A 22,125-nucleotide genomic window follows, 5' to 3' on the forward strand; every position below is an offset into this window, starting at 1 on the left:
GTTAGTCGGGCATTAATAGAGTTTTTTTTTTATCTAAATGGGTTGTGGTTATAATTTCCTTTTTTCTAATTCATATTATTTAGTAGAATGTTTTTTTATCGTGATTTCTCGGACGCCGGCAAGACGAGAGTATTACTTTTTTTAGTCGAACACCATTTTTCTGATCGATCGTTGGTTCTGCTATCTGCTGTATACGTCATAAAATCTTTAGATCTTCACGTCATAATTTTAATAAGAAATCGCATGAAATTGAAATTGTACCGCGAGTTTGTAGCCAATATTTGTAGACGTTACCGAAATTATAGTCATTTAGTGCATCGCTTAATCCGCTTAGTCTTTGCAGGCTGCTTTTGAATAATTTTTGCTTATTTTGCCGTCCATAAAATTTTAGTTGTCACTGTCAGAATTGTTTCTAACAGTGAATGAATAAATTAAAATGTTTTATTTTTGCATAAATATTTTCCAGAATATTTCTGCTCTTCCTTATGACCTAACCTAATTACTGGCCTGGGTGAGCTAGACTACAATAGAGTTGCCATACGTCAGGATTTTCCCTGACATGTCATGCAGGGAATTTAGTGTTCAAATCTGCGTCAGGGAGAAATGCTAAAGTGTGCTTAAAAGTCTGGAATTTTTTTAAATTGTCTTTTAGTCCAAGTTTTTCTAGGTTGCCACCTTTTTTCCAACTTTTTCTAGGTCGCAAACATTCTCAGCTCGTCAAAACTGTCTGCAACTTGTTTATGACGTAAGTTGTTTACTACCTTTTAAGGTGAACAGCATTATGGTTTGGCTTATTCTAGTTGTTGAAGTCGTTTATGGAATGTTGCATCAGTGACGAAGAATTTACTGCACTGCCAGCTCATAAGAAATTGTGCAGGTATTTTCAAAAGTCAAAAAACGCTGAATGTCACACACACTAAGGGCTGCCCAGTTTTTCTTTGCTGTGGAGCCATACAACGTAAATGTTGAGCGAGTGTTTTCACTGATGCAGAGTCAGTGGACAAAAGAAAGAAATAAGACGACCATTGAAACAATGAAAGGAATTTTAATATTTCAGTACAACTTCAAAAGCATGTCTTGTGGGGAATTTTATGTGATTTTGAAGTCCAACAAAAGCTTGTTGAAAAAAATCAGAATCAAAAATCAAATCAGATCAGAAAAGAACGATTGGTATGAGGGAGAGTAGAGTATTGTTTATAAACTGCTAAACGTTCTTTACTTGTAATTACCTTGGAGCGTATTTTGTAAAAATTCTTTGCTAATTTTTGTTTTCATAAATGTTACTGTTTAAAAGAAAACTTGCATTCGTGTATTGCAGTGCAACATTTTTTTGCTGTTCTTGTATTGTTTCGTGTTTATCACAAAAAAGCAATGGCGGCTATGTACTTTGGTAATATTCTAAAGTTAGCCAATGCAACTGAGGTAAATTTGTCAGGGATTGCGCATTATCAAATATGGTAACCCTAAGGCTAGCGCCAATCAGCCAAAGTTGGTGAGCTGTAACTTCGCTTTTACATTCACCAGTACAAATACACTAAGGATAAACCAGCTCAGGCGTATTTAAATCAAAATATTCTTGTACACTTCAATTATGCCTATTACTATTTACTTGTTGGCCATACAATACATTCTATTCATATTGTGTCCAAATACCTGAGTCATGCACTATTGCATATTGTTTTATATGGTGACGTAATAAGTCATATTTAACAATGAATTTTGCGTTCTTTGCCCCTTATTTGTGGCAATCACCGCTTAATCACTACATATTAGTACAAACCCTTTCTCGAGGATACTGACAACTATTCTTTGATTTAAGGCTAACTTGTTTCTGGACTAGCCTCTCACTTTAAGCAATGAAATGGTGTTACGAAAAAGGCGTAGTAGGTTACTTCTCCCAATGGTCTGAGCCTTTTTGGAATGCCTTTCACAATGGCGCCAAAATGCGAAGCGCATCTTGTAGGCTACAATATTTGCAAATTCCATTCCATTATTTGTTGAGAAACGAGTTTCCAAAATCCACCACTCTTCTGGCTACCTGCAATTACTGAAGCTTTTGATGGATATTAATATAAAAGCAACAATCTATATTCTATAAGGATAGAGAACATTGATGAAATGTATTTATTTATTGCCTGTTTGACATTTACACTAACATCTGTCACTTCTTCCAAATGTTAAAATATTGCTTTATACCAATTGAAAAACAAGGTAGAACGCTTGTTGAAATATGGTAGAAACTATGGTGATGTAAACGCAAAGGTTTTTAAACATTTTTAACAAAGATCGCTACATATTTTTTGTTTTTTGATTCTTCCGAAAACGACCGTTTTTAGCGGAAGGCAAGAAAAAGTTTAAAACGTCGCAGTTGTCCCGCCGAAATCGCCGCAGGTTATTTTTAGTCGGGTCTTCTTAAACTAACAGTCAGACCTATAGGCTATAGCAGGGGTGGACAAAAGTATTCGATGGAAGAGCCAACTTGCAGAAAACCACAAACACCAAAGTGCCGCAAAAATCAGTATGTAATAAGTAATAATATTATTAAGTTTAAATCCAATTTGGCTTTCCATACTTATACGAAGCGCCTGATTATGCTAGTGCTAATGAAGAAGAGAAAAAGAAAGCAACGTTTATACAGACTGCGCGCTCTTTGAAGCCTTTACAATTTTTTTTAATATTAAGATTCAAATCGGCGAGCCACAAAAAACATGTCAGCGAGCCACAGTTTGCCCACCGTCGGGCTATATCTATACTGTACCTACAGGCTGTCAGACAAACACCCATCTGCATAGTAAAAAATTCTTTAATGTTTTAATTAAGAAAGCATTTTGAATCGGATTATCAACGTATTGAGTCATAAATGGTTAAGTTTGTCTTAATGCGACGTCAGTAATTTCAAAACTTGGTTGACGCTCACACGGCTCTCAACAGCGTTAATATTAAAGAATGACATCATACAGCATCGCAAATGGGGTCTATCGAAGTGATGTACATCAAAGTCATTCGCCCTGCAGGACCTTTTATGGTCACGAAATGAAATTGATGGCCTCTTGGGCCTTGAACCAGCAGTGTGCGTTAAGACAGTCGCTTTCATAATTATGCATTTCAATGATCGTATTTTCTAAGTAACCTTCGCATTGTCATAACAACTGAGAATCATGAATTTTGCCTGCTAGTAACATCAAGTTTTCTATATTGGTTTAGGTATTTTTTCTTGTGTTGTACGAGAGAGTTAGAGAATGTGTTTATTCACATAAATAGTATGTAAATAGTTATAGTAGGCTCAAAAGGTTATATTTTATAGAAGGCAATACTGGTAAGTCGCATTGGGTGATCTCAACAAATACATGATTAGTTAGTTCATTGCCTTAAACTAAAGGTTTGGATAAATCGAAAAATGAGTGCTAAGTTGAAAGAATTCAAAAAACCGAATCCTGACGAAGGACAAAGTTTTCCCTCTTTCCCGAGTCCTCCTCATGATGTTGATTCTCATGAAGGTAAAATCAACATCTAACACATTATGCTGAACAGTTGAATATCTGTGATAAATTAATGGGTGATATGATTCAGGCGAAAGGACGGAGGCTTGCTGTATAGTCGCCGGAAATCCGATTCCGAAGGTTGTCTGGCGAAAGGGACAGTGGTTACAGTTAGATGATGGCGGAAGATACAATATTAAACGAAATACAGAAACAGGGGAATGTTCCATGGCTATTAAGGTATGTTTTGCTCTTACTCAAAATTTGTTGTCTTATACAGGAGTTTTGACTTAATTGTTTTCCTACTGTTGCATTAAAATGAATTTTTAATAATCTTGTTTACATTAATGCTGCAAATGGTTATATGCCATTTCTTCGCCAAAAGTGATGATTGAAAATAAGCATTCGTATTTTTGATCTTTTGTCGTAGACTATAAGTAGGAAATTAACTACTAAATACTCAATTCAGCCTTTATTGACTGCTAATAATTTAACTAAGAACATTGCGCAGTACTTTTTATAACGCAAATGATTACTTGGTATTGAGCTCAGTACTTGAACAACCAGAGGTTACCTTGCTGTTTGTATAGCAAGGTCTGCTGTAGCCCTTACCATATTCGTATCTTTTACAAGGCAGCAACGAAATGACGTCTTAGTGACGTTTCTGACGCCCTTTGTTTGTGGTGACGTCAAAGATTAATTGAAAACAGCCGGAATTTTACTAATGAAAGGAATAGACTGCATGATAAGTAGATAACGATTGGTATTAAATAAAGTTCAATTGCGGATTTTGGTTGAAACTATAATTTAGAAACAAATGCAGTAACAACACTTCATATTGAAAACTAGAAGGTTCCTGAAAAAAACAAAATTATTTTTCCTAACTAAACGCATGATAATTACTAAATAGTTGCTAATGTGAAAGCTAATGCAAAAAGACTCATGTAAGAATAAGGAGATTTATTTGCAGGAGAAAACACAAGCAAGTTTTTCGGACTTACATGATTCTTTTTCCAAAGCAATGTCATAAACGAAGGTGAAACAACTGGTTCCAGGTTGATTCAACCACAGACGATTCAACCCAGGACGACCAAACCCAAGACAAACCAACCAACATCTGTGGGTTGAATTGTCTGTGAGTTGAATTTACCGACCATCGAAACGACTATTACTGCACCCGATAAAAATGAGAAAATTATAAACAATTAAGTACGTTTAGACGACGGGTATCAACACAGTAGGTAGGAAATTGAAAAACAACAATAACGCAATGGTTGGTTATGATATTCGAACAAAAGGTTAGTTTGCAGAGTATAACCGGTTACCTTAATTACAGATATCTCATAAGAAGGATGAGTCATTTTCGAAACTTTGTTTACTGAGGGTCGGGTTGAATTGTTTTATTAATAAAGCTTTTATTATTTTGATAATTTTTACTTCATCGCTATATAATTAAAAACCTTAAATTGTAATTTTAGCCTAGTTTAAGGCAAAGCGAACCTATAGAGCCCCGGTTTGCGCTTACGTGCTTTAGATTATTTATATTAAGCGTATAATTAAGTTATGCTATGTGCTTTGTGTTCAGGTAACGAGGCCAACGGATGTTGGAAAATACAAAGTGGTGGCGACGAACGATTTCGGAGAAGTTACTTGTCACTTTGCAATGAAAGTGCAGAAATATACAGGGAGTCACAATGATCCCGTAAAAAACCTGAAAGGCCACCTAAAGCACAGGTAGAAGCCGACCAAAGGAAAAATATGTTTATCATCATGTTCCAAGTCAGAAAAGTATAAGTTTTCATCGAAAGTTTCGCAATGTTTTTTTTTCCTTAAAAAATAATCTGAATGAATCTTGTCATCGATTTCTAGAGAGGTAAAACAGAGAAAAAAGAAGACTCCAGAAGAAAAAGAAAAAGAAATCTTGGAGATTCTTAAAAAATCTGATCCAAAGGATTATGAGAGAATTTGCATGGAACACGGCTTTTACGATTTTAGGTATGATTTATACTGATCCGTTTTTTAAGTTGTTGTATGGAAAAATTTGTTTTTTCTTTACCAAATGTTCTTTCTTTCGCGCATTGCACCACTTAGGTTATATTTAATTTAAATTAAATGTGTAAATGTCTTTGCCTTCCTAAGCTGACTACCATTTTTGCTGCTTTAGACTAATTCTACGAAAATTGCAAGCAATGAAGCCTGAAACCGTTCCAACAAAAGAATTTGAGGCATTGAAGGTCCTGAAAGGACTACGTCATGTCACTGTTAATGACGAAGGCACGGCGGTCTTCGAAATGCATTTGGAAAATGTCTCTCCTGATAAGCACATGATGTTAGTTTCATGTTATGCTAATGCATGTCTACTAAAATATGTTCATTCTCAGAACACCTTTTGCCGTTTTCGATTAAAAGAACCATGAGGGTCAGTTAAAAAGAGGCCTTACCTTAAATCCCATCACAGAAACAATCTAAACCATGTATAGTCTATGCTGTCATAAGAATCTTAATGTATAATAAAATCATTCAATATGATTTTGATAGTCAAGCTGCTGCACTTTAAAATTATTAGGTGGTTTAAAAATGGTGAGCTAATACTTGTTCCTGGACCAGAAAAGCGCCATGAATTGAGAAGGATCGGAAATGTATTTCAACTCATCATTCGAAACGCTAACGCAGACGACGCCGGAACTTATACTCTAGACATTGGAGGACACAAATTCGATGCCGTGCTAACTATAAAAGGTACAAAGCAATAGCTATAATTACTTAAGTTTAATTACCTCAGAATATATCAACTGATACTTATTGGATGCAACAACACATATAGTGAATTTTGCTTTACTGTATAGTAATGTATAGAAATAAGTTAACATATATAAGATCATAAGTTACAGTAAGTGAACATAATACAAAACTACATTTACCAGACACGATTACTCGTATTTTTCCTGCTTAAAATATGCGACAGTTCAAACGATTCTGCGTTAGGTTAGGCAATGATTCTTCGAGATTTTACAATACGGCATTATAAATTGTGTATGGTGAGGCCTAAATGTATATGTGTTAGATACCATTGACGAAAGTGTTTAAAACAATTTCAACCAAATTATAGCAAACGCCGAATTTTCTACGCAGTATATGCTTTTCCTTTATGCTCTATAAACTATACATTAAATTTTTAGTTTTTGGTATATGTTTCAGAGCAACCACTGAAGTTCGCTAGTGAACTGAAGTCTTACTCAGGAAAGGTTAAAGGTCGCTGCGTTTTTGAGTGTACTCTGACAAGACGGAGTCAAAAAGTAAATTGGTTTAAAAATGGAGAACCAATCGTTATGCGTGCAACTGGGCGGGTTCAGTCGGTGATTGAAGGAAAGAGTCACAAGTAAGAATAATTTTGATAACGCTGAGCTTGCCGATCCAATTGTAAATGCTTTGCATTGTCGAGTATACTGCTTTTGATTAACATGACTCATTTAATTTTTTGTAAGATTTAGCTATACATGTGTTCACAGATCTGCAAACTGGTGCCATTGAATTACAGAAATGTACTTCCCTAAAATTCCATCTTCATTTAGACGAAATAGATTAGTGTAAAATTACATACCAGTTGGCACAACCATGCACTTATGCTAAATCTTATACTGGGCTAATAATACCTTATCTAATCTTAAATAGAGAAGCCGTTGACCATGAGGATCTTATGTATATACATACATGAGAATTCATTACTTTGCAGTCTTTTTAAAAAAAATCAGACTCGTGGAGTACTACGTATTCGTTTAAGTTTATAGCGAGTACTCTATCAAACAACAAATAGGTTGTTTATTTAGCTTTATGTCGTACAACAACCCACTTTTTCGTATAACGTTAGACTTATCTTATCGGAATTGGAATTAAAGGACGCTGGCAAGTATACCGCGAAAGTTGGAGATCTTGAATCTACAGCTGAGCTCAAAGTGCAGGGTAATGATTTGCCTTAAATGTAATTCGACATATATGGTACAATTTTTACGTTTGCAGTTTATTATTATATAGAATATGATGCTAACAAATATGTAACCTTGAATTCTACAGCTGCCCCGATTCGGTTTAGGCAACGCTTAGTCAACACAGAGGTTAAAGAAAGAACGTCTGCCACCTTTGAATGCTCAGTCAGTTCGAAAGATGTTAAACCTATTTGGCTGGTAAACGGAGCAGAAATTAAAAATGAAGGAAGGTATATATAAAGTGTCGGTGTACAAAATTTTACTGTACTATTTGGCTTGCTGTAGCTACAGCAGCTATACAAATTAAAACATTTAAGCCCCATTTAATGCCTTCATTATGAACGTTTTCAGCCACCAATCCCATGTGTAATAAACCACTGGGCTTGTGTAGCGCTGCTGTCTAATGAATTTATAAGTCGTTTAACGTCATCAATGCAAAGCCCTAAGCTGTGATCAATGTTAGGCGACATCAGATGAAGCCCAAGTCGAGTTAACGCCATTGCATGTAAATTTTTGACCAAGTTTATTGTTCACTTTAACTATACGCAGTAAGACAAGTTCCATTATTTGATTAGCATTATGTTGTACGTTTTATAACATTAGATCAGGGGTGTCTAAACTACGGCCCGCGGGCAAACTGCGGCCCGGCATCTGTTTATTATTGGTCCGCAGCCATCAACGAGTTCACACGTAGCTTCGTACCAAAGATAATGAAATACAAAACAACTGTTGGAAGTTTAAGTCTAACAAACTTTATTTCAATATGGTTTACATAAAACTGTTCAACTTCAAACTAATCAGGTGCAAATTATTTTTTGAAGCATTTAGTGGTAATTATTAACTTGCATTCGTTAATTGTAAGGTGACCTAAATTGCGGTGCATTAGTGAGCAGATATTGCGTAAAAATTTAAAAATTATGTATCACAAGAACTTTACAATGCTGTATTTTCTTATGGTCCCACCTGTGCCTGTACACGGTGCTGCTATGTGTTACATCAAATATGGTAGAACCAAAGGAACTTTTCGAATGCACGTACATAAAGCGAAAATCTTCATTGTTATTTAACTCAAAATCAAAATATCATGAGAACCAGAATGACTGACAAGCATTTATGACATGTGACGTCTTCACATCGCTTCATTGCTCTCACGAAGAACGTTAAAATATTGCCATCCTTTATCCGCTTAGTTTGCATTTCGTTAGATTAATTCTCCTAGGGCTTTTTATTTTATATAGCGCTGGGCGGCGTAAACGTTGCGTTTCTGGTACTTGTTAAAGTTGTAGGGGCAATCGAGTCGCTACAGTTGTGTGACTTTTTATTGCTTTGGACGATATTTTTCTCAGCCTATTATTATTTAACATTTTCAATTAGAAAATGAATTTTGCCGCCAATTTAGTACGTTGTAGGCAAGCAGTGATCTTCCCACGTAGTGAGTGGCCCGATCACTGGTTAACTTTTTAGCACATGGCCCTCAGTGAAAAAAGTTTGAACAACCCAGCATTAGATTGTAATACGCTTGACCTAATGGAATTGCCGACTGTTGATTTTATTTTTGGGGTGCTCTGTGATCGCAAATAATAATAATAGAGTACGCTATACTGTATAACGAACTGTCGTTCTGTTTCGGTGTTATTACTATGATGTATAAAGTAAAAAGCTCTAGTGGCTATAATATCTTCATATCTTTAATCAAATGTCGCTTTATCGTGATTCTTAAATGTGATTTTTGAAGGTATTTGATCAAATCTGGAGACATTCACAGCCTTACTATCAAAAGAGTTGCTCTCACAGATCACAATGCCGAAATCACGGTTAAATTTGGTGAAACTCAGTCATCTGCAAAACTCCAAGTGAACGGTGAATTTTAATATAAATGAAAGAACTGTGGACATTTTTTGCACGCACGCATACATTTTATCTTCAAATATAATCTGTGAAATTTACCACCAAAATCTTAAATGTTCTAAACTTTATCTAATGTTGAGGCTTTGCTGTGACTGTTTACCTTTTCGTTTAGATTGTTTTAACAAATATTTTAAGTGAAATGCTCATTGTTATGTACAGCAAAACCTATCAAGGTGGTTGGTAAAATGCAAAATGCCAAGTGCCGCAAGGGTCAAACTGCCGAATTTTCTTGTGAAATTGATGATCCTGATGCAGACGCAATTGTTGAATGGTTCAAAGATGACAATCCAATAGAAGTAAGTGGAATTCAAGCTACGAGCTAATTTTTTGGCGGAATAACTTTATCAAGAATAGGCCAGTTAAACATTAAACAATAATGGTATTCCAATGCAAATTTTTCGACAGCTGAAGCCGGATAAATACGAAGTTGTAAAAACGAAGGGAAAATATATAATTAAAATCAAAAACGTACAATCTTCAGATGAGGGAAACTATCAGTTCCAAATTCGTGGAGTAAGATCGGAAGCTGAACTTTACTGCTACGGTAGTTCACTGGTCGTGTTACATGCATGTTTATGCTGTTTCGCTATTAAGAGCTAGTTTTGTTGGTTATGTTTGTAAAAGTCTATGAATTCAAATGTTTATCATACATCAAGACATGGTATTTGCTTCAAAGAGGCTATTATAACTTATTTCTAATTTTATACCATTCCTAGACCCACCAGCGGTAGACAAAGCTTTTATCGAAAAACTAAAAAAAAATCCATTGAAGTTTAAAGCTGGGACAAAAGCAAAGATTGAGGTGCCATTTTCTGGAAAACCACCACAAAAGTAAGTTGAAAGGCACGCTTTAGTACAGGGATGTATTGGATAACGCGTTTAAGCTAGACTTCTACGTACCAAAAGGTTTTATTGTGTCGCAAAGTTGAACAAAAATCTTGTTTTGATGAGTCACAGTCCTTCTGAGCTTGTTTCGCGTGTAGAAAATGGTCTGTGGGGCTTGCCTTTCCCCACTAATTTAGTGCAATAAACAGAAGAATGATAAACCATTTTTGGTAATTACATTTTTATCATTTCACGCAGCGTCTCATGGACAAACGGCAGGGTTACGTTGGATGACCGTGGTCGTTTACACATGGAAAACACAGATAAAGTTGCTATACTTACTGTCGAGAACTGCCAGGTCACTGATGGGGGAACCTACGAACTGAAAATAATTAATGAATGCGGAGACATGGATATTGAAATACCAATCCAAATATTGGGTGATTGTTTTACTTAAAACATGTAAACGATCTTACATTGCAGTACTCTGTACTTTGCCAAACCAAAAATTTCAATTTCTTATTCACCTGGTATCCTCATAATTGTATATAGACAAGCCCCCACCACCCTCTGGAGAGATTGCTGTCAGCGAAGTTGGACAAGATTTCGCAGAATTCTCATGGAATCCTCCAATAGATGATAAAGTACCCGTTGATAATTACATAATTGAAGCCAAAGGTCAATATGCTACTTTTAGTAGCCTTTTAATTGCTTTTGGTGGTATGCTTGAAACTTACCTATAGATGACGACTCGATCGGTAAAGGACAGATTAGCGTGCCAGGCTCGTAAATATGCGATGCGAGTTCAATGCCGAGTTGCGCTACCACTGCAACCCCTTTAAGCAAGATATTGCTTATTCATTTGCTTCTGTTCAATGGTTCTTGTTGAACAGGTCCAAATTCATGCAACAAAAAAAACAAAAACAAATAAAAATCATGCATCCATCGAAACCTGCACAAAGGCAAGTTATGTTACCAAGGCTCGAGCGATGAGGAATCATTGCCAAGTTTAAGGCTTGCAAATACTTTTCCCAGCCCAAAGATAAAGATTACGATACCATACCACATACGGGTTTAATATGGTAAAGGAGATATACATTCTGAAGTTATCATGGCAAGGTTGTTGAAGCAATGTTATGCATTATTTCATTACCTGTTTCTTCTAGACAAGTCTGGAAAATGGAAGCAAATAGCAAAAGTACCAACAGATTCCACCAGCTATAAGGCCACAGGATTAAAAGAGGGACAGGAATATCAGTTCAGAGTAAAATCTGCCAACGAAGAAGGTCAGAGTGAACCCTTGGAATCTAAACCCATCACACCGCTTGCACCCGATGATCCCCCGTTTGTTGACCCTAAGGTGAGTAATACGTAACACATAGTTATCATGAATGAGGTCAGATTTAGTTTAATTTAATCGGCTGTATTTTTGCAGGTTATAGAAGAGTTGGAAAAGAATCCAATTGTCGTTAGAGCTGGAGAAACAGCCACCATCAAGGTTCCTTGTAAAGGAAATCCTCCTCCAAGTGTTTGTTGGATGCATAATGAAGAAGAAATCTTGCCCGTTAAGGTAAACTATAGGTAAAATTGGCGAAAACGGGTCTTAAAGATAAAATCGTTTCACTTACTTACATTCCTGCGTTGCAGCATCACAGAGCAAACAAAAGTTCTTCTTTAAACGATGTTACATTGACCATAGCCAAATGTCAAACGTCGGATTCTGGGGTCTACGAGGCAAGAATATTTAATAAGGTCGGAGGAGTCGTTCTGAAAACAAAGTTGATTGTTAAAGGTAAAGACTTACAAAACTGTATTTTATCTTGTTGTAATAAATTTTTGCAATAATTTTCTCTGTATTTCCATGTAATTTTTTAACGTGATTTTTCTATTTTAGACGTTGCTGATTTTGCGAAGACTCAGGTAACGTTCGACGAAGTCAGCCCAAATGAGGTTTCAATGTCATGGAAAGCACCGGAGGAAGATGGTGGAAGCCCCGTTACCGAATACGTCATTGAAAGATCTGTCGCTGGAAAAGACAAGTGGGAAAAAGTACAACAAATTTTATTTACCTATCTTCCTCAATTTAATTCACAAAACAAAATCAATCCTTAAAGAAAGCTCTTGGTTTGACTGGATTTTAAAATCTAAATTGAATTGTTAGGTAGGAAAGGTTGATGGTGCAAAAACAAACTTCAAATGCAAAGGATGCGAACCAGAAACTGCATACCAGTTTAGGGTAAAAGCTGTCAATGAACAGGGATCAAGTGAACCTGCTGTATCCGCTCCGGTAACATGTGGAGCTCAACTTAGTAAGATTTTAAAATATACTCGACTGGTGTGGAAGCGAAATTTAATTTCCCCATCGTTTCAATATTCTCTGGTAGTTAACTTCTTGAGGGGATATTTATATACAATTCTGCCCGCCACCAGCTGGGTGGCGTATCTTCAATGCTAACTAGATTTTTGTCCTATGCCCGAATTGAATTAATTGAGTAGAGAAAATTATTAACCTTCATTGTTGTTCTAATTACAATTACAATTACCGCCACAATTACAATTACGTTGTCCTTAGACCCGTTTAGGCACAAAGCATTACCATAAGGCATAAAGTGTTGTTAAGACTAATGTTGCCATTACGTTTATGTGTGATGTAATAACATTGCAAGTATCATCATACTAACAATCTCCTCGTTTGGAAATGTATATTGCACCTAATAAATGTTCAATTGCCACCTGATTTCGCCCTATATCGTCCAAATTTTGATGCAGAAAAAACTTTACATGCTAAACCGTTGCCATTAATCATTTTTTCTCGAGATTGTGGCAACGTATTTCTCATACATGCAAGTGTTAATGCAAACAAAACTCGAAAAAGTGGGTAGGAATAAAAGCCTGGGAACGTTTTTTCCATTCGCTCCGCCGGGCCGCTATACGGGTTAATCAAATGTTGAATAGCTCATAATTAAAGGGCTTTATCAATCAGTGAAAATTTGGCAGCTCCAAACCATGCTTTTAAAAAATACTTACGGGTTTTGGGTTACGAACTAAGTAAATTGTAAATATATAAGTGCCGATAAAATTGCAAAAAGGTGTGCACTTTCTGAGGTACAAAATCAGTTGCGAGGGAACGATAACAACGAGTACATATGACGTATATATAATACTAACGAAAAACTGCTGATAATAAAGTATTACACATGAAAATACAAGAGAACGCAGTACAGATGTAAACAAGCAAGAGAAAACGGTAAAAAGCAATACAAGCCTGGAAAGATTAAACAAGGCCATAAAACTAGAAAGACTAGAGATAAACTGACGAGTGCACGTTTGTTTTGTTGACTACTTCATCTTGCTTGCTTAGACAATTGGTTCACTAAACTTTCTTTAGTAAATAAGATTCACATCAGCGAATTTTTATTCAGTCTTTATGTCTGGTGGCAAACACAGTTATTTAGCATGATTTTATTCTTTTCTCACACAAATCCTTGGACTAAAATTTATCAAATTTTCTACATGAAATGTCCTAGTGATATATTTTCTCTACTTATTATAAGCATTTTTGAAATCTTCCAGTTCCGCCGTCTATCGATGAGGCCGCGCTAAAGAAAGCGACCGAAAGTCCTGTTCGCGTAAAGGTCGGAAAAACAGCCCTTTTAAAATTCCCTATTAAAGGTGGACAACCCCCACCAACTGTTTCTTGGGAAAAAGACGGCAAACCACTTGAAGGTAATAATGAAGTCAGTTTTATAAATGGTGCTGGTAAATGAACTAAAATTTACAATTGCTTTGCAGAGGATGGAAAACGAGTTGTAAGTTCACATAACGATCCTCAAAACGCCCAAGTTATCATTCACAAAACTGCCATGTCAGACAAAGGGCGTTATGTTTGTAAAATTAAGAATGATGCTGGGGAAATTGAGGTACCAATGGAGCTACAAGTAGTAGGTACAGCTAATGTGGATAAATTTTATAAGTACAGCCGTTGAATGATGTTTCGCTGATATCTCTTCCTGTAAGATGTACCACAAGCCCCGCAAGGTCCAATTGAATTTTCCGATGTATCCGCCAAGGGTGCTACTTTATCCTGGGCCCCGAGTTCTGATGATGGAGGAACTCCAATAACTCACTATATTATTGAGAAAAAAGAAGAGAATAGAAAGGTTTGGACTGCTGGTGAGTTTACATCATATTTTATCAGGCTCTTTGGAGACAAAAAATGAAGATGAGGAAAACGTGAATTGAATGATTAATTGAGTTATAAAAAAATGCATGCCCACATCAAAATGAAATATGGACGCATTATTTCGTCATAAATTTTTCTCATCCAAGCCTTCACAAGGGCGCGCATTTCTTTCACTTGAAACGAGCAAGCTATACTGACAGTTGCAATATTTTAACTATTTATTCTTTTTAGTTATTTTTCAGTATTTCCGCTGTTAATTACAATGTCTTAGCACCTGATATCGATCTAAACCGAAATAGAATAGCCAAAATATTTCTACAGAACATATATTTGTAGCAAACGGTGCTTTTCTTTCTATAAACATTCTCAAAGCAGGTAATAGTATAGCTAAAGTAGATTGTAGGCTTCAACAGTGTAGAAGTTTTACAGCTCTCACGTTCAGGAGAAAACGGCTATGACAATGTCTGCAATGAAAATGTTTCGAATCAGAAAAAAAACACTTGCTACAAATAAGAACGAGATATTTTGGCTCTTCTATTCCTTCTTCGAATCATAAGTCGCTCCAGATATTTTGTACCTATATGATAATGATTGGTTTCGTAACAATTACTTTATATATATACATTAGTTGGTAAAACTACTGGAGCTGAAACCAACTTCCGTGCCAATGTCCCCTCTGGGAAAACTTACCGCTTCCGCGTTCGTGCAGTTTCTGAGATCGGCGAAAGTGCCTCGAAAGAGTCGGAACCAGTATTAATAAAAGATCCTTTCGGTATGTTCCGCAACAACTTGTTTGCAAAGATATTTATTGATGGCCGTGAAGGTTGGTGTTTGGCGGCAGTCACAATACAATGGTACATTGCAACGATCTGAACAATTTAACAACAGATAGACTGCACCATCATCTTCCGTCTTTTGCAAAGTTTGTATTTAATCTCCTGCAGTGTTCCTTTGGGTCTGTAACGTGCCTTTCTTTTCTCAGAGGTACCATCAGCTGTTCAGGGCGAAGTTGAAATGGAAACGGCAACTAATGATTCCATCACAATATCTTGGCCAGACGTAAGTGGCTGCAATATTTTTCTACTGAAAATGAAAATGACGAAATTCTATCGTAATAGGTTAAAACAGATGGCGGGAGCCCTGTTATGGGATATTATATTGAAAAACGGAAGAAGGGTACGTCTTCATGGGCAAGATGTAACAAAAATCTTTGCACAGAACGTTCTTATACGGTAAGAGCAAATGTGAGTTAAAATGTAAAGATCCAAACTAAATAAACTTGGACAGACAGCGTACTTTCGAAATCTTCTTTTTTCAAGTATATTGCAAAAATATTTTGGAATTTCTTTCGCTGACATGGAATCATAATAACATAAGCAATAACTCATTGTCATATGCCATATTTTGTTGCTTGCCTAAAGGCGGATAACCTGAGAACGAACATGGAGTACGAGTTCCGCGTCATTGCGGTCAACAAGGCAGGAGAAAGTGATCCTTCGCGAGCGTCGAAAGCATTCTGCGCTTGTGATCCTGTTGAGCCGCCGAGTGAACCTTCTGACCTTGAGCTTATTGACTCCACCAAAACCTCTCTCAGTTTCGCTTGGAAAGGAGCTGAAAAAGCAGGCGGGGCAGATCTGATCGGATATGACATTGAGCTCAGAAAAGTACGGATCCAATTTTGTTTTAACGCTTGTTTTGGTTTTGACAACTATATAGCAATAAAATGTATGCAAGGGATATTAGTATCTTATGGATTTACGAAATTATACAGGATGGAACTGACACGTGGATTAAGTATAATGATTCACATATAACTGGAACAAACTTCACTGCTCATGGCCTGGAACACAATGCTGCATATCACGTCAGGATAAGATCAGTTAATGCAAGAAGTTATAGCCGGTATTACCACTACCAAGGAACGTTTATTGCGCAGGAATTTAATAGTAAGTTAAATAAGATATTAAAACATTTCCATGACAATTTTGTATTTGAAAATTTATTGTGAAAATGAATCTTATCCGCATGGCTTTTAAAATCTTGATTTTCGACTTTTCATGACTTACAAGTATTGCATTATAACAGTATTGTATTTTAACATGTGCTATTAAACTCAAGTTAAACGTCTTAGTTGCAAACAATTCTTTTGATAACATTTAGTTGCTCCATCATTTAAAATGACAAGTGAGCTGGAAGCGGTGGTGCGTAATGGATTCACAATTAACGCAGGAGGGACAATTCGGATTCATGTACCTTATCATGTGGGTTTTCTGACCATGCAAGCAACGCTGTAACATATCGGCTAAATGGGCTTTCGTTTGAAATAGATTTTGCTGAATAACTTCTGTACCTTGGAATGGTGAAGTGTAAGAGTAACTGTAACATATAACCTAATTGTCTTGATTTTAGGCTAGACCAAAACCCACTATAAACTGGACTAAGAACGGAGCTGAATTGGATAATACTGTGAGCATCGTGGATGTCGATGGAGTGTCTCAACTCCTTATTCGCAACGCCAGAGGATTCCACACCGGAACATATAAAGTCGTGCTCAAGAACGCTTCCGGTTCACAGTCGCTATCAGTAAAGGTTGTAGTAATAGGTAGGTAATTGGGTATTCAAAATTAATACGATTTGGAATTTAGATGAAAGACCGTAAGGTATTATAGTTTTTTAAAATCATAAAGTGATCAAGGTAATTGCTGTTTCATAATTTTAGATGTACCTTCACCGCCCAGAGGCCCATTGCAGGTTGTCGTTAATGAGAATGACATAACTCTGAGATGGCAAGCGTCCCCTATCGATGGCGGCGAGGAAATTTCAGGTTACATCATACAGAAACGTGAAGCCAGGGGAAGGTAACTAATCTATTTTGAAGTCTCAAGTGAGCCGTGACCCCATGACTAAACTATTGCTTTTACTTTCTACAATATTGTTTTTTTCAACTTGTATAACAACCCATTTTCAGAGATTGGCAAACTGTGGCACAACGCGTCAAGCAATGCACATACACTATTACCGGGCTTCAGAAACAAAGATCATATTATTTACGTGTATCATGCGAAAACAACATCGGAAAAAGTGAGCCCCTTCAAACAAAAGACATGGTTTACATCAAGGAGAAAGTCGGTATGTTTGGACCAAAATGTATTTCACTTGTTTTTTGTAAGACGGACTCATAGATTGCGATTAATCTACACGTGTTTGAAAAATCAAAATCTATTTCTTTGCGAAACAAATATGAATGAGATTGCTCTAACTGCAATGTAGACATGACTGAACACTTAATATGACAATTTAATATCGTTTAAAGCTAAGGTGAAAATAGAAGATGTGCAGTACAGTGAAAAAGACTTACGACAACCGCCATTGGTAACGGTGCCCTTAAAACCCCGAAAAGTTCCTGAAGGGGTAAAAGTTACTCTTAGCTGCTCCGTGTCCGGAAAACCTTATCCTAATACAAGGTAGCCATCATATAAATACTTATTGGTATACGTTTGTTTATGTAATAAACAATTGCTTTTTGTTACAATGCCTAGCATAGCTTTCATCCATTTGCTTATCATTGAGACGGACGATATTGAATGATATATTGTGCGACTAGGCATAAGTTGCTACCGACAGACAAAGCGTAGTAATGCAAATTGCATCTCTTTTGGCTGCTTCGGGATTATACTGCACATTAATTATATACTGTAGGATGTGCTAAGTTTGTTGATACGTCATTGCATCTAAGAAGACTCGTTTTCAAATATTATTACAGACGTAAACTGTAGCATGTATTTCCCGTATACATTATCCTGATAAGACAGGGTTACTTTCAACTGCTTTTACAAGAGTTTCATAATCGCAATACAATTTTAGGTGGTTTAAGGATGGTGTTGATATAACAGATGACCCTAACTACTTCAAAGAGAACGTCATCGGTATATGCCGCTTGGTTATTCCAAACGTAAAAGCATCAGATTCGGGAGTGTTTAAGGTATACCATAAAACTTGCTTCCACGAGGTTGAAGACTTACATTCTGTATAATTACTGTATATGCTCCAAACATTGCTTACACGCACACACCTATCGTTACTTTCAGATCATAGCCGAAAACGAAGTTGGAAATGCTTCATCAGAGGCAAACCTCATCGTGGAAGAGTAGCATTTGAGTGGGCAGTATAATCTTTGATATTTGGCGTCCTTTGCTGAAAGGATTCCTGAAATCGAACAAAATAATCGGCGTTTGTAATAGTTTTATAGGTGTATTGGTTTTCACCAGGGAAATCAATGTAGAACTTTAGTTATAGTATGTATTTAATCTGTGAACACGCTGTATTCATTCAACGTCAGTCCAAATGCACCGGCCACACTCTTTAATTTTCGGAAAGTGTTTTATGAATGGTTTTAATAATGTTTAATTTTGCATGCTGGTTTGTGTTTGGCCTTTTAATTATATAGCTGTAATTATCCTATATTAGGTTGATCTTGATCTCCACCATTTTGTTTTTTGACCTGCTCAGTGTTTGTGCCGATAGATATGATCTTTTTAACATTTAGTATAGACTATATCTATCACTTCTTACTCACGTGTAAATCCTACTGTACCTGCGCCATACAGGTATAGGCGTTAGACATTCGCCTTTTTGCTTGTGTAGGTTAACAATGTTCATCTTCATAGCTTTGACATCATGTTTTATTTACTAACAATGTACAGTAGTGCATGTTAAGCTGAACATCCCTTCTCTGCGTACTTACTGAAACTGGCAGAAAACACATAAGATGCTTTGTTATTTCCTAAGCTGATATTTCTCTATGTAAGTTTTTTTTAACAGAATTGAGCTGCTAAAAAACGCAAGACATGTAAAACTTTGCACATGTAGAAAAATTTCCCTTCTTTTCTGCTTTGCTTTGCAAATTGTTCGATCTTCACATTGAAGCCCTTGCCTGAGATTTTTTGATCACTTCCGTTCGTTCGATAATGACGCTTTGATACGGAATTATCAATAGGAATCTGGCCAATCTTGCATGCGTAAAACCCATTTTTTAGAGTTGTTGCCTTCGGATATATTCCAAGTACCTTATTGCACGTAAAATGGTTTGGTAGTACACTGGAAAGCTATAATGCAAACATGGTAATTTAGTTGTTATTTGTGATTAAACAACTCTGAATTAGGCTGAGAAAAAATAAAACTATAATAAAATTCTGTAAAATTGATTTCGGTGTTATTTGAAAGAAAATGCTGCAAGGTCATTTACGGTATAATGGCAGTTAACAACCAACAGTTACCTACAAATGGTGAAGTAGGTTTTATGTCAATTTAGCACGATCAATCCAACCTCGGTCAAATTAACCCCGGTCAGCTTATCATTGATTTGTGACGTTAATGGGCGCTATAGACACTCACACCTTACATAAAAATGTCAAAACGCCACTACAGTTTTTTATTATTAATATTGTGGTTTGCGTTTTTTATTGGCCACTACCTGTAAATGAAGGTCGTGTGACCGTAACGTCACTCAAGGACCATGCTGTTTTTCTGGCCTTCTATACTCATAATTCCGTCGCTGACAGTAAGAACACTGACCATGCTGTGTTCGCTCTAAGAATACAAGTTTATGTTGTTACTTGCGAGTTTACGATTTGAGGAAAGTTAATAGTGATGCCTGGGAAGAATACCTTCTTTCTGATAAAGGAGCCACAGCCAGTTATTAGAAGCCTGGTAGTTTATAAGACTTCTAATATAAGCCACCAAGAACCCCTCAGAGTTAACTTTCAACTAAACTTCGAAGACAAAGAAATAGAGTATTTCAATTAAACGTTTCGCATATATTGCAAAAGGCGTTGACTGTTCTGAACATGTGGTCGACACGAGGTTGAACACTGCTTGGAAAAGTAACATTTATCAAAAGTTTAAACAGTTATTTGCAGCATTAAAGAAGAAAGTATTTTTATGTTGTTCAGCAAGGGCGGACTGCGCCACAGATTTCTACTGTGAAAATGTTCAAAAGGGTCCCTAAAATTTAACGTTTAAGAAGATTTTGCATCCAACAAGGTGCTTTCTTTGACACTAACAATTCCGCGTCTAGCGCTTGTTTGACATTGAAACGGCTTCATTGTGCATTTTTTCTGTGTTGTATTCTGAAATGCGTTGATAAAAACGAAAAAAATTGTGTTTTGTTTGTTGAAAATGTGGTATATGCGTTTAAGAAAATTCTTGGCAAACCTTACAAATTATAGCCTCACCAACTTTGTTTCAGACCTTCACGGTTAGGCTATATTTTCGTACACACTGCATTCTTAACTCGATTAGTATCAAAAGAAAAACGTAAACAATTTTGTAAGTTGGTTGAATCGGAGTTGAGCTTGCGAGATGTATTTGTCTGGTACAGATCGGCAGGATTTCTTCTCAAAATTGGTAGACTTTTAGTTCAACATGTACCAAAGTCAAAAATATCAAAATGATAAACAGCTTTAAAACGCCTCGAAGTGAAATGTATTGCCTATTGTCATATTTAGGCTATAGGCTATACGTGCAATAGCTAGCAATGTTTGGTTTACGATTTTGAAACGTCGTATAAAACAATTTTATTGTACTGTGTACAACTATTTTGAAACGCTGTAGTTTATTCTTGAGTACGGTTATGATTTTCTAGGTTATGGCCGATAAGTAGCCGCCGAAAAAACCAAAAAATAAAGAAAAAGCGTAAAAACCCCGAAAATTGGATTCGGGACAGGTGCGCCGGATTTTTTAGAAGGGACAAAACTCTAAAACAGGACACTTTACGAATGCTATTTTGGTGATAGTTTGCGTCGACTCGGATTCCCGGCGTTAATTAATTTCTCACATTATAGTGTATTTTCATTCTTAAGATTTTATCGCATCATCGCAAATAATACATTTATATCAAAGCACATAGACAGCTCATTACTTTTTAGTGCCGCAAATCACGTAGGCCTACACGTGAGCAAGCTATAACCGATTGGGCAGAGGTGGCTGTATTGAACTAAGGGCGATTAATTTCCGAAAATGTGGAATATTTAAGATACAATTCTATTACGGCATGGCTTCTTACAAATTACAAACAAGTAGGTCCAACGAAGATGTTTTGAGTTTTACAAACTAAATGCAATAATTCCCCACCAATGGGAAACTATTGGTATCGGCACCATACAAATACAAAGAACAAGTTGTTCAACCAAGCTTTCAGAAAAACTTTCCTGAAAAAATACAGTAGCCTAAGAGTTAAGGCAACATATAACTAGCCATATCGGTAGTCAAAAATTTAACTCTCCTAAAATAATAACTCCCACTAAAATACCAAAAAAACAATTAGTTAAATACAAAATGAAGATCCTTGTAGACAAAGTTGAACGTATGTGCCATTGTAACAAATAATAAGCTATATAACCTACTTGCTCGTTTTCGATTGGTGTAGTGTAATGAGCCTAAATGTGGAATTGTTATGCAAAAAATTAATATTAGCTATTTAAGGTTTCATTGAAGTTGGATTTAGATCAGATCATCAGAAGGTGAATTTAGTTAACGTTAAGGTTGCTGTGTTATAATATTTACGTTTGATTAACAAAAAAATGTGAAAAATAGTTTCGTACGCCCAATTTTTTTCTGAAATAATGGCCAAATGTTAATGTAGTAGGCTATCTATGAGCGATGCACAAAGATATTTTTCTGGGTTCATCGTTTCGCCGCCATCTTAAGTAACAGGCCTCAAATTTAAGCAACGTCATCACTTAGAGCA

At 36.2% G+C, this 22,125-nt stretch overlaps 1 protein-coding gene across 2 annotated transcripts; it reads left to right on the forward strand.

Moving 5' to 3' along the window:
• The first annotated feature begins 3,203 nt into the window (after nt 1–3,203).
• On the forward strand, nt 3,204–19,550 carry LOC143463079 (myosin-binding protein C, slow-type-like). Of its 2 annotated transcripts, XM_076961448.1 has the most exons (36): nt 3,204–3,316; nt 3,380–3,497; nt 3,571–3,719; nt 5,065–5,213; nt 5,349–5,474; nt 5,644–5,808; nt 6,046–6,218; nt 6,678–6,858; nt 7,348–7,439; nt 7,551–7,692; nt 9,198–9,322; nt 9,530–9,666; nt 9,776–9,914; nt 10,087–10,201; nt 10,454–10,635; nt 10,748–10,873; nt 11,362–11,555; nt 11,631–11,765; nt 11,843–11,987; nt 12,090–12,244; nt 12,357–12,504; nt 13,769–13,921; nt 13,988–14,140; nt 14,213–14,368; nt 15,007–15,150; nt 15,361–15,437; nt 15,497–15,610; nt 15,800–16,042; nt 16,150–16,324; nt 16,539–16,639; nt 16,788–16,980; nt 17,098–17,236; nt 17,347–17,507; nt 17,692–17,842; nt 18,243–18,360; nt 18,467–19,550. In XM_076961448.1, the coding sequence occupies exons 2-36, from the start codon at nt 3,398–3,400 to the stop codon at nt 18,527–18,529; spliced, it is 5,019 nt and encodes a 1,672-aa protein (XP_076817563.1). In that variant the 5' UTR covers nt 3,204–3,316; nt 3,380–3,397; the 3' UTR covers nt 18,530–19,550. The 2 variants fall into 2 exon arrangements, with proteins under 2 accessions (XP_076817563.1, XP_076817561.1); XM_076961446.1 differs by having other exon boundaries at nt 3,288–3,497.
• The last annotated feature ends 2,575 nt before the right edge of the window (nt 19,551–22,125 follow it).

The sequence above is a fragment of the Clavelina lepadiformis genome, chromosome 6, assembly GCF_947623445.1.
Source record: "Clavelina lepadiformis chromosome 6, kaClaLepa1.1, whole genome shotgun sequence".
Lineage (NCBI taxonomy): Eukaryota > Metazoa > Chordata > Ascidiacea > Aplousobranchia > Clavelinidae > Clavelina > Clavelina lepadiformis.

Excerpts from the sequence above, each read along its gene's own strand:
- LOC143463079 (XM_076961448.1), top strand. The coding sequence starts at position 3,398 with ATGAGTGCTAAGTTGAAAGAATTCAAAAAACCGAATCCTGACGAAGGA. Across the intron at positions 9,323-9,529 it reads TGCAAAACTCCAAGTGAACG|CAAAACCTATCAAGGTGGTT; the intron begins GTGAATTTTAAT and ends TGTTATGTACAG. Across the intron at positions 12,245-12,356 it reads GAAAAGACAAGTGGGAAAAA|GTAGGAAAGGTTGATGGTGC; the intron begins GTACAACAAATT and ends TTGAATTGTTAG.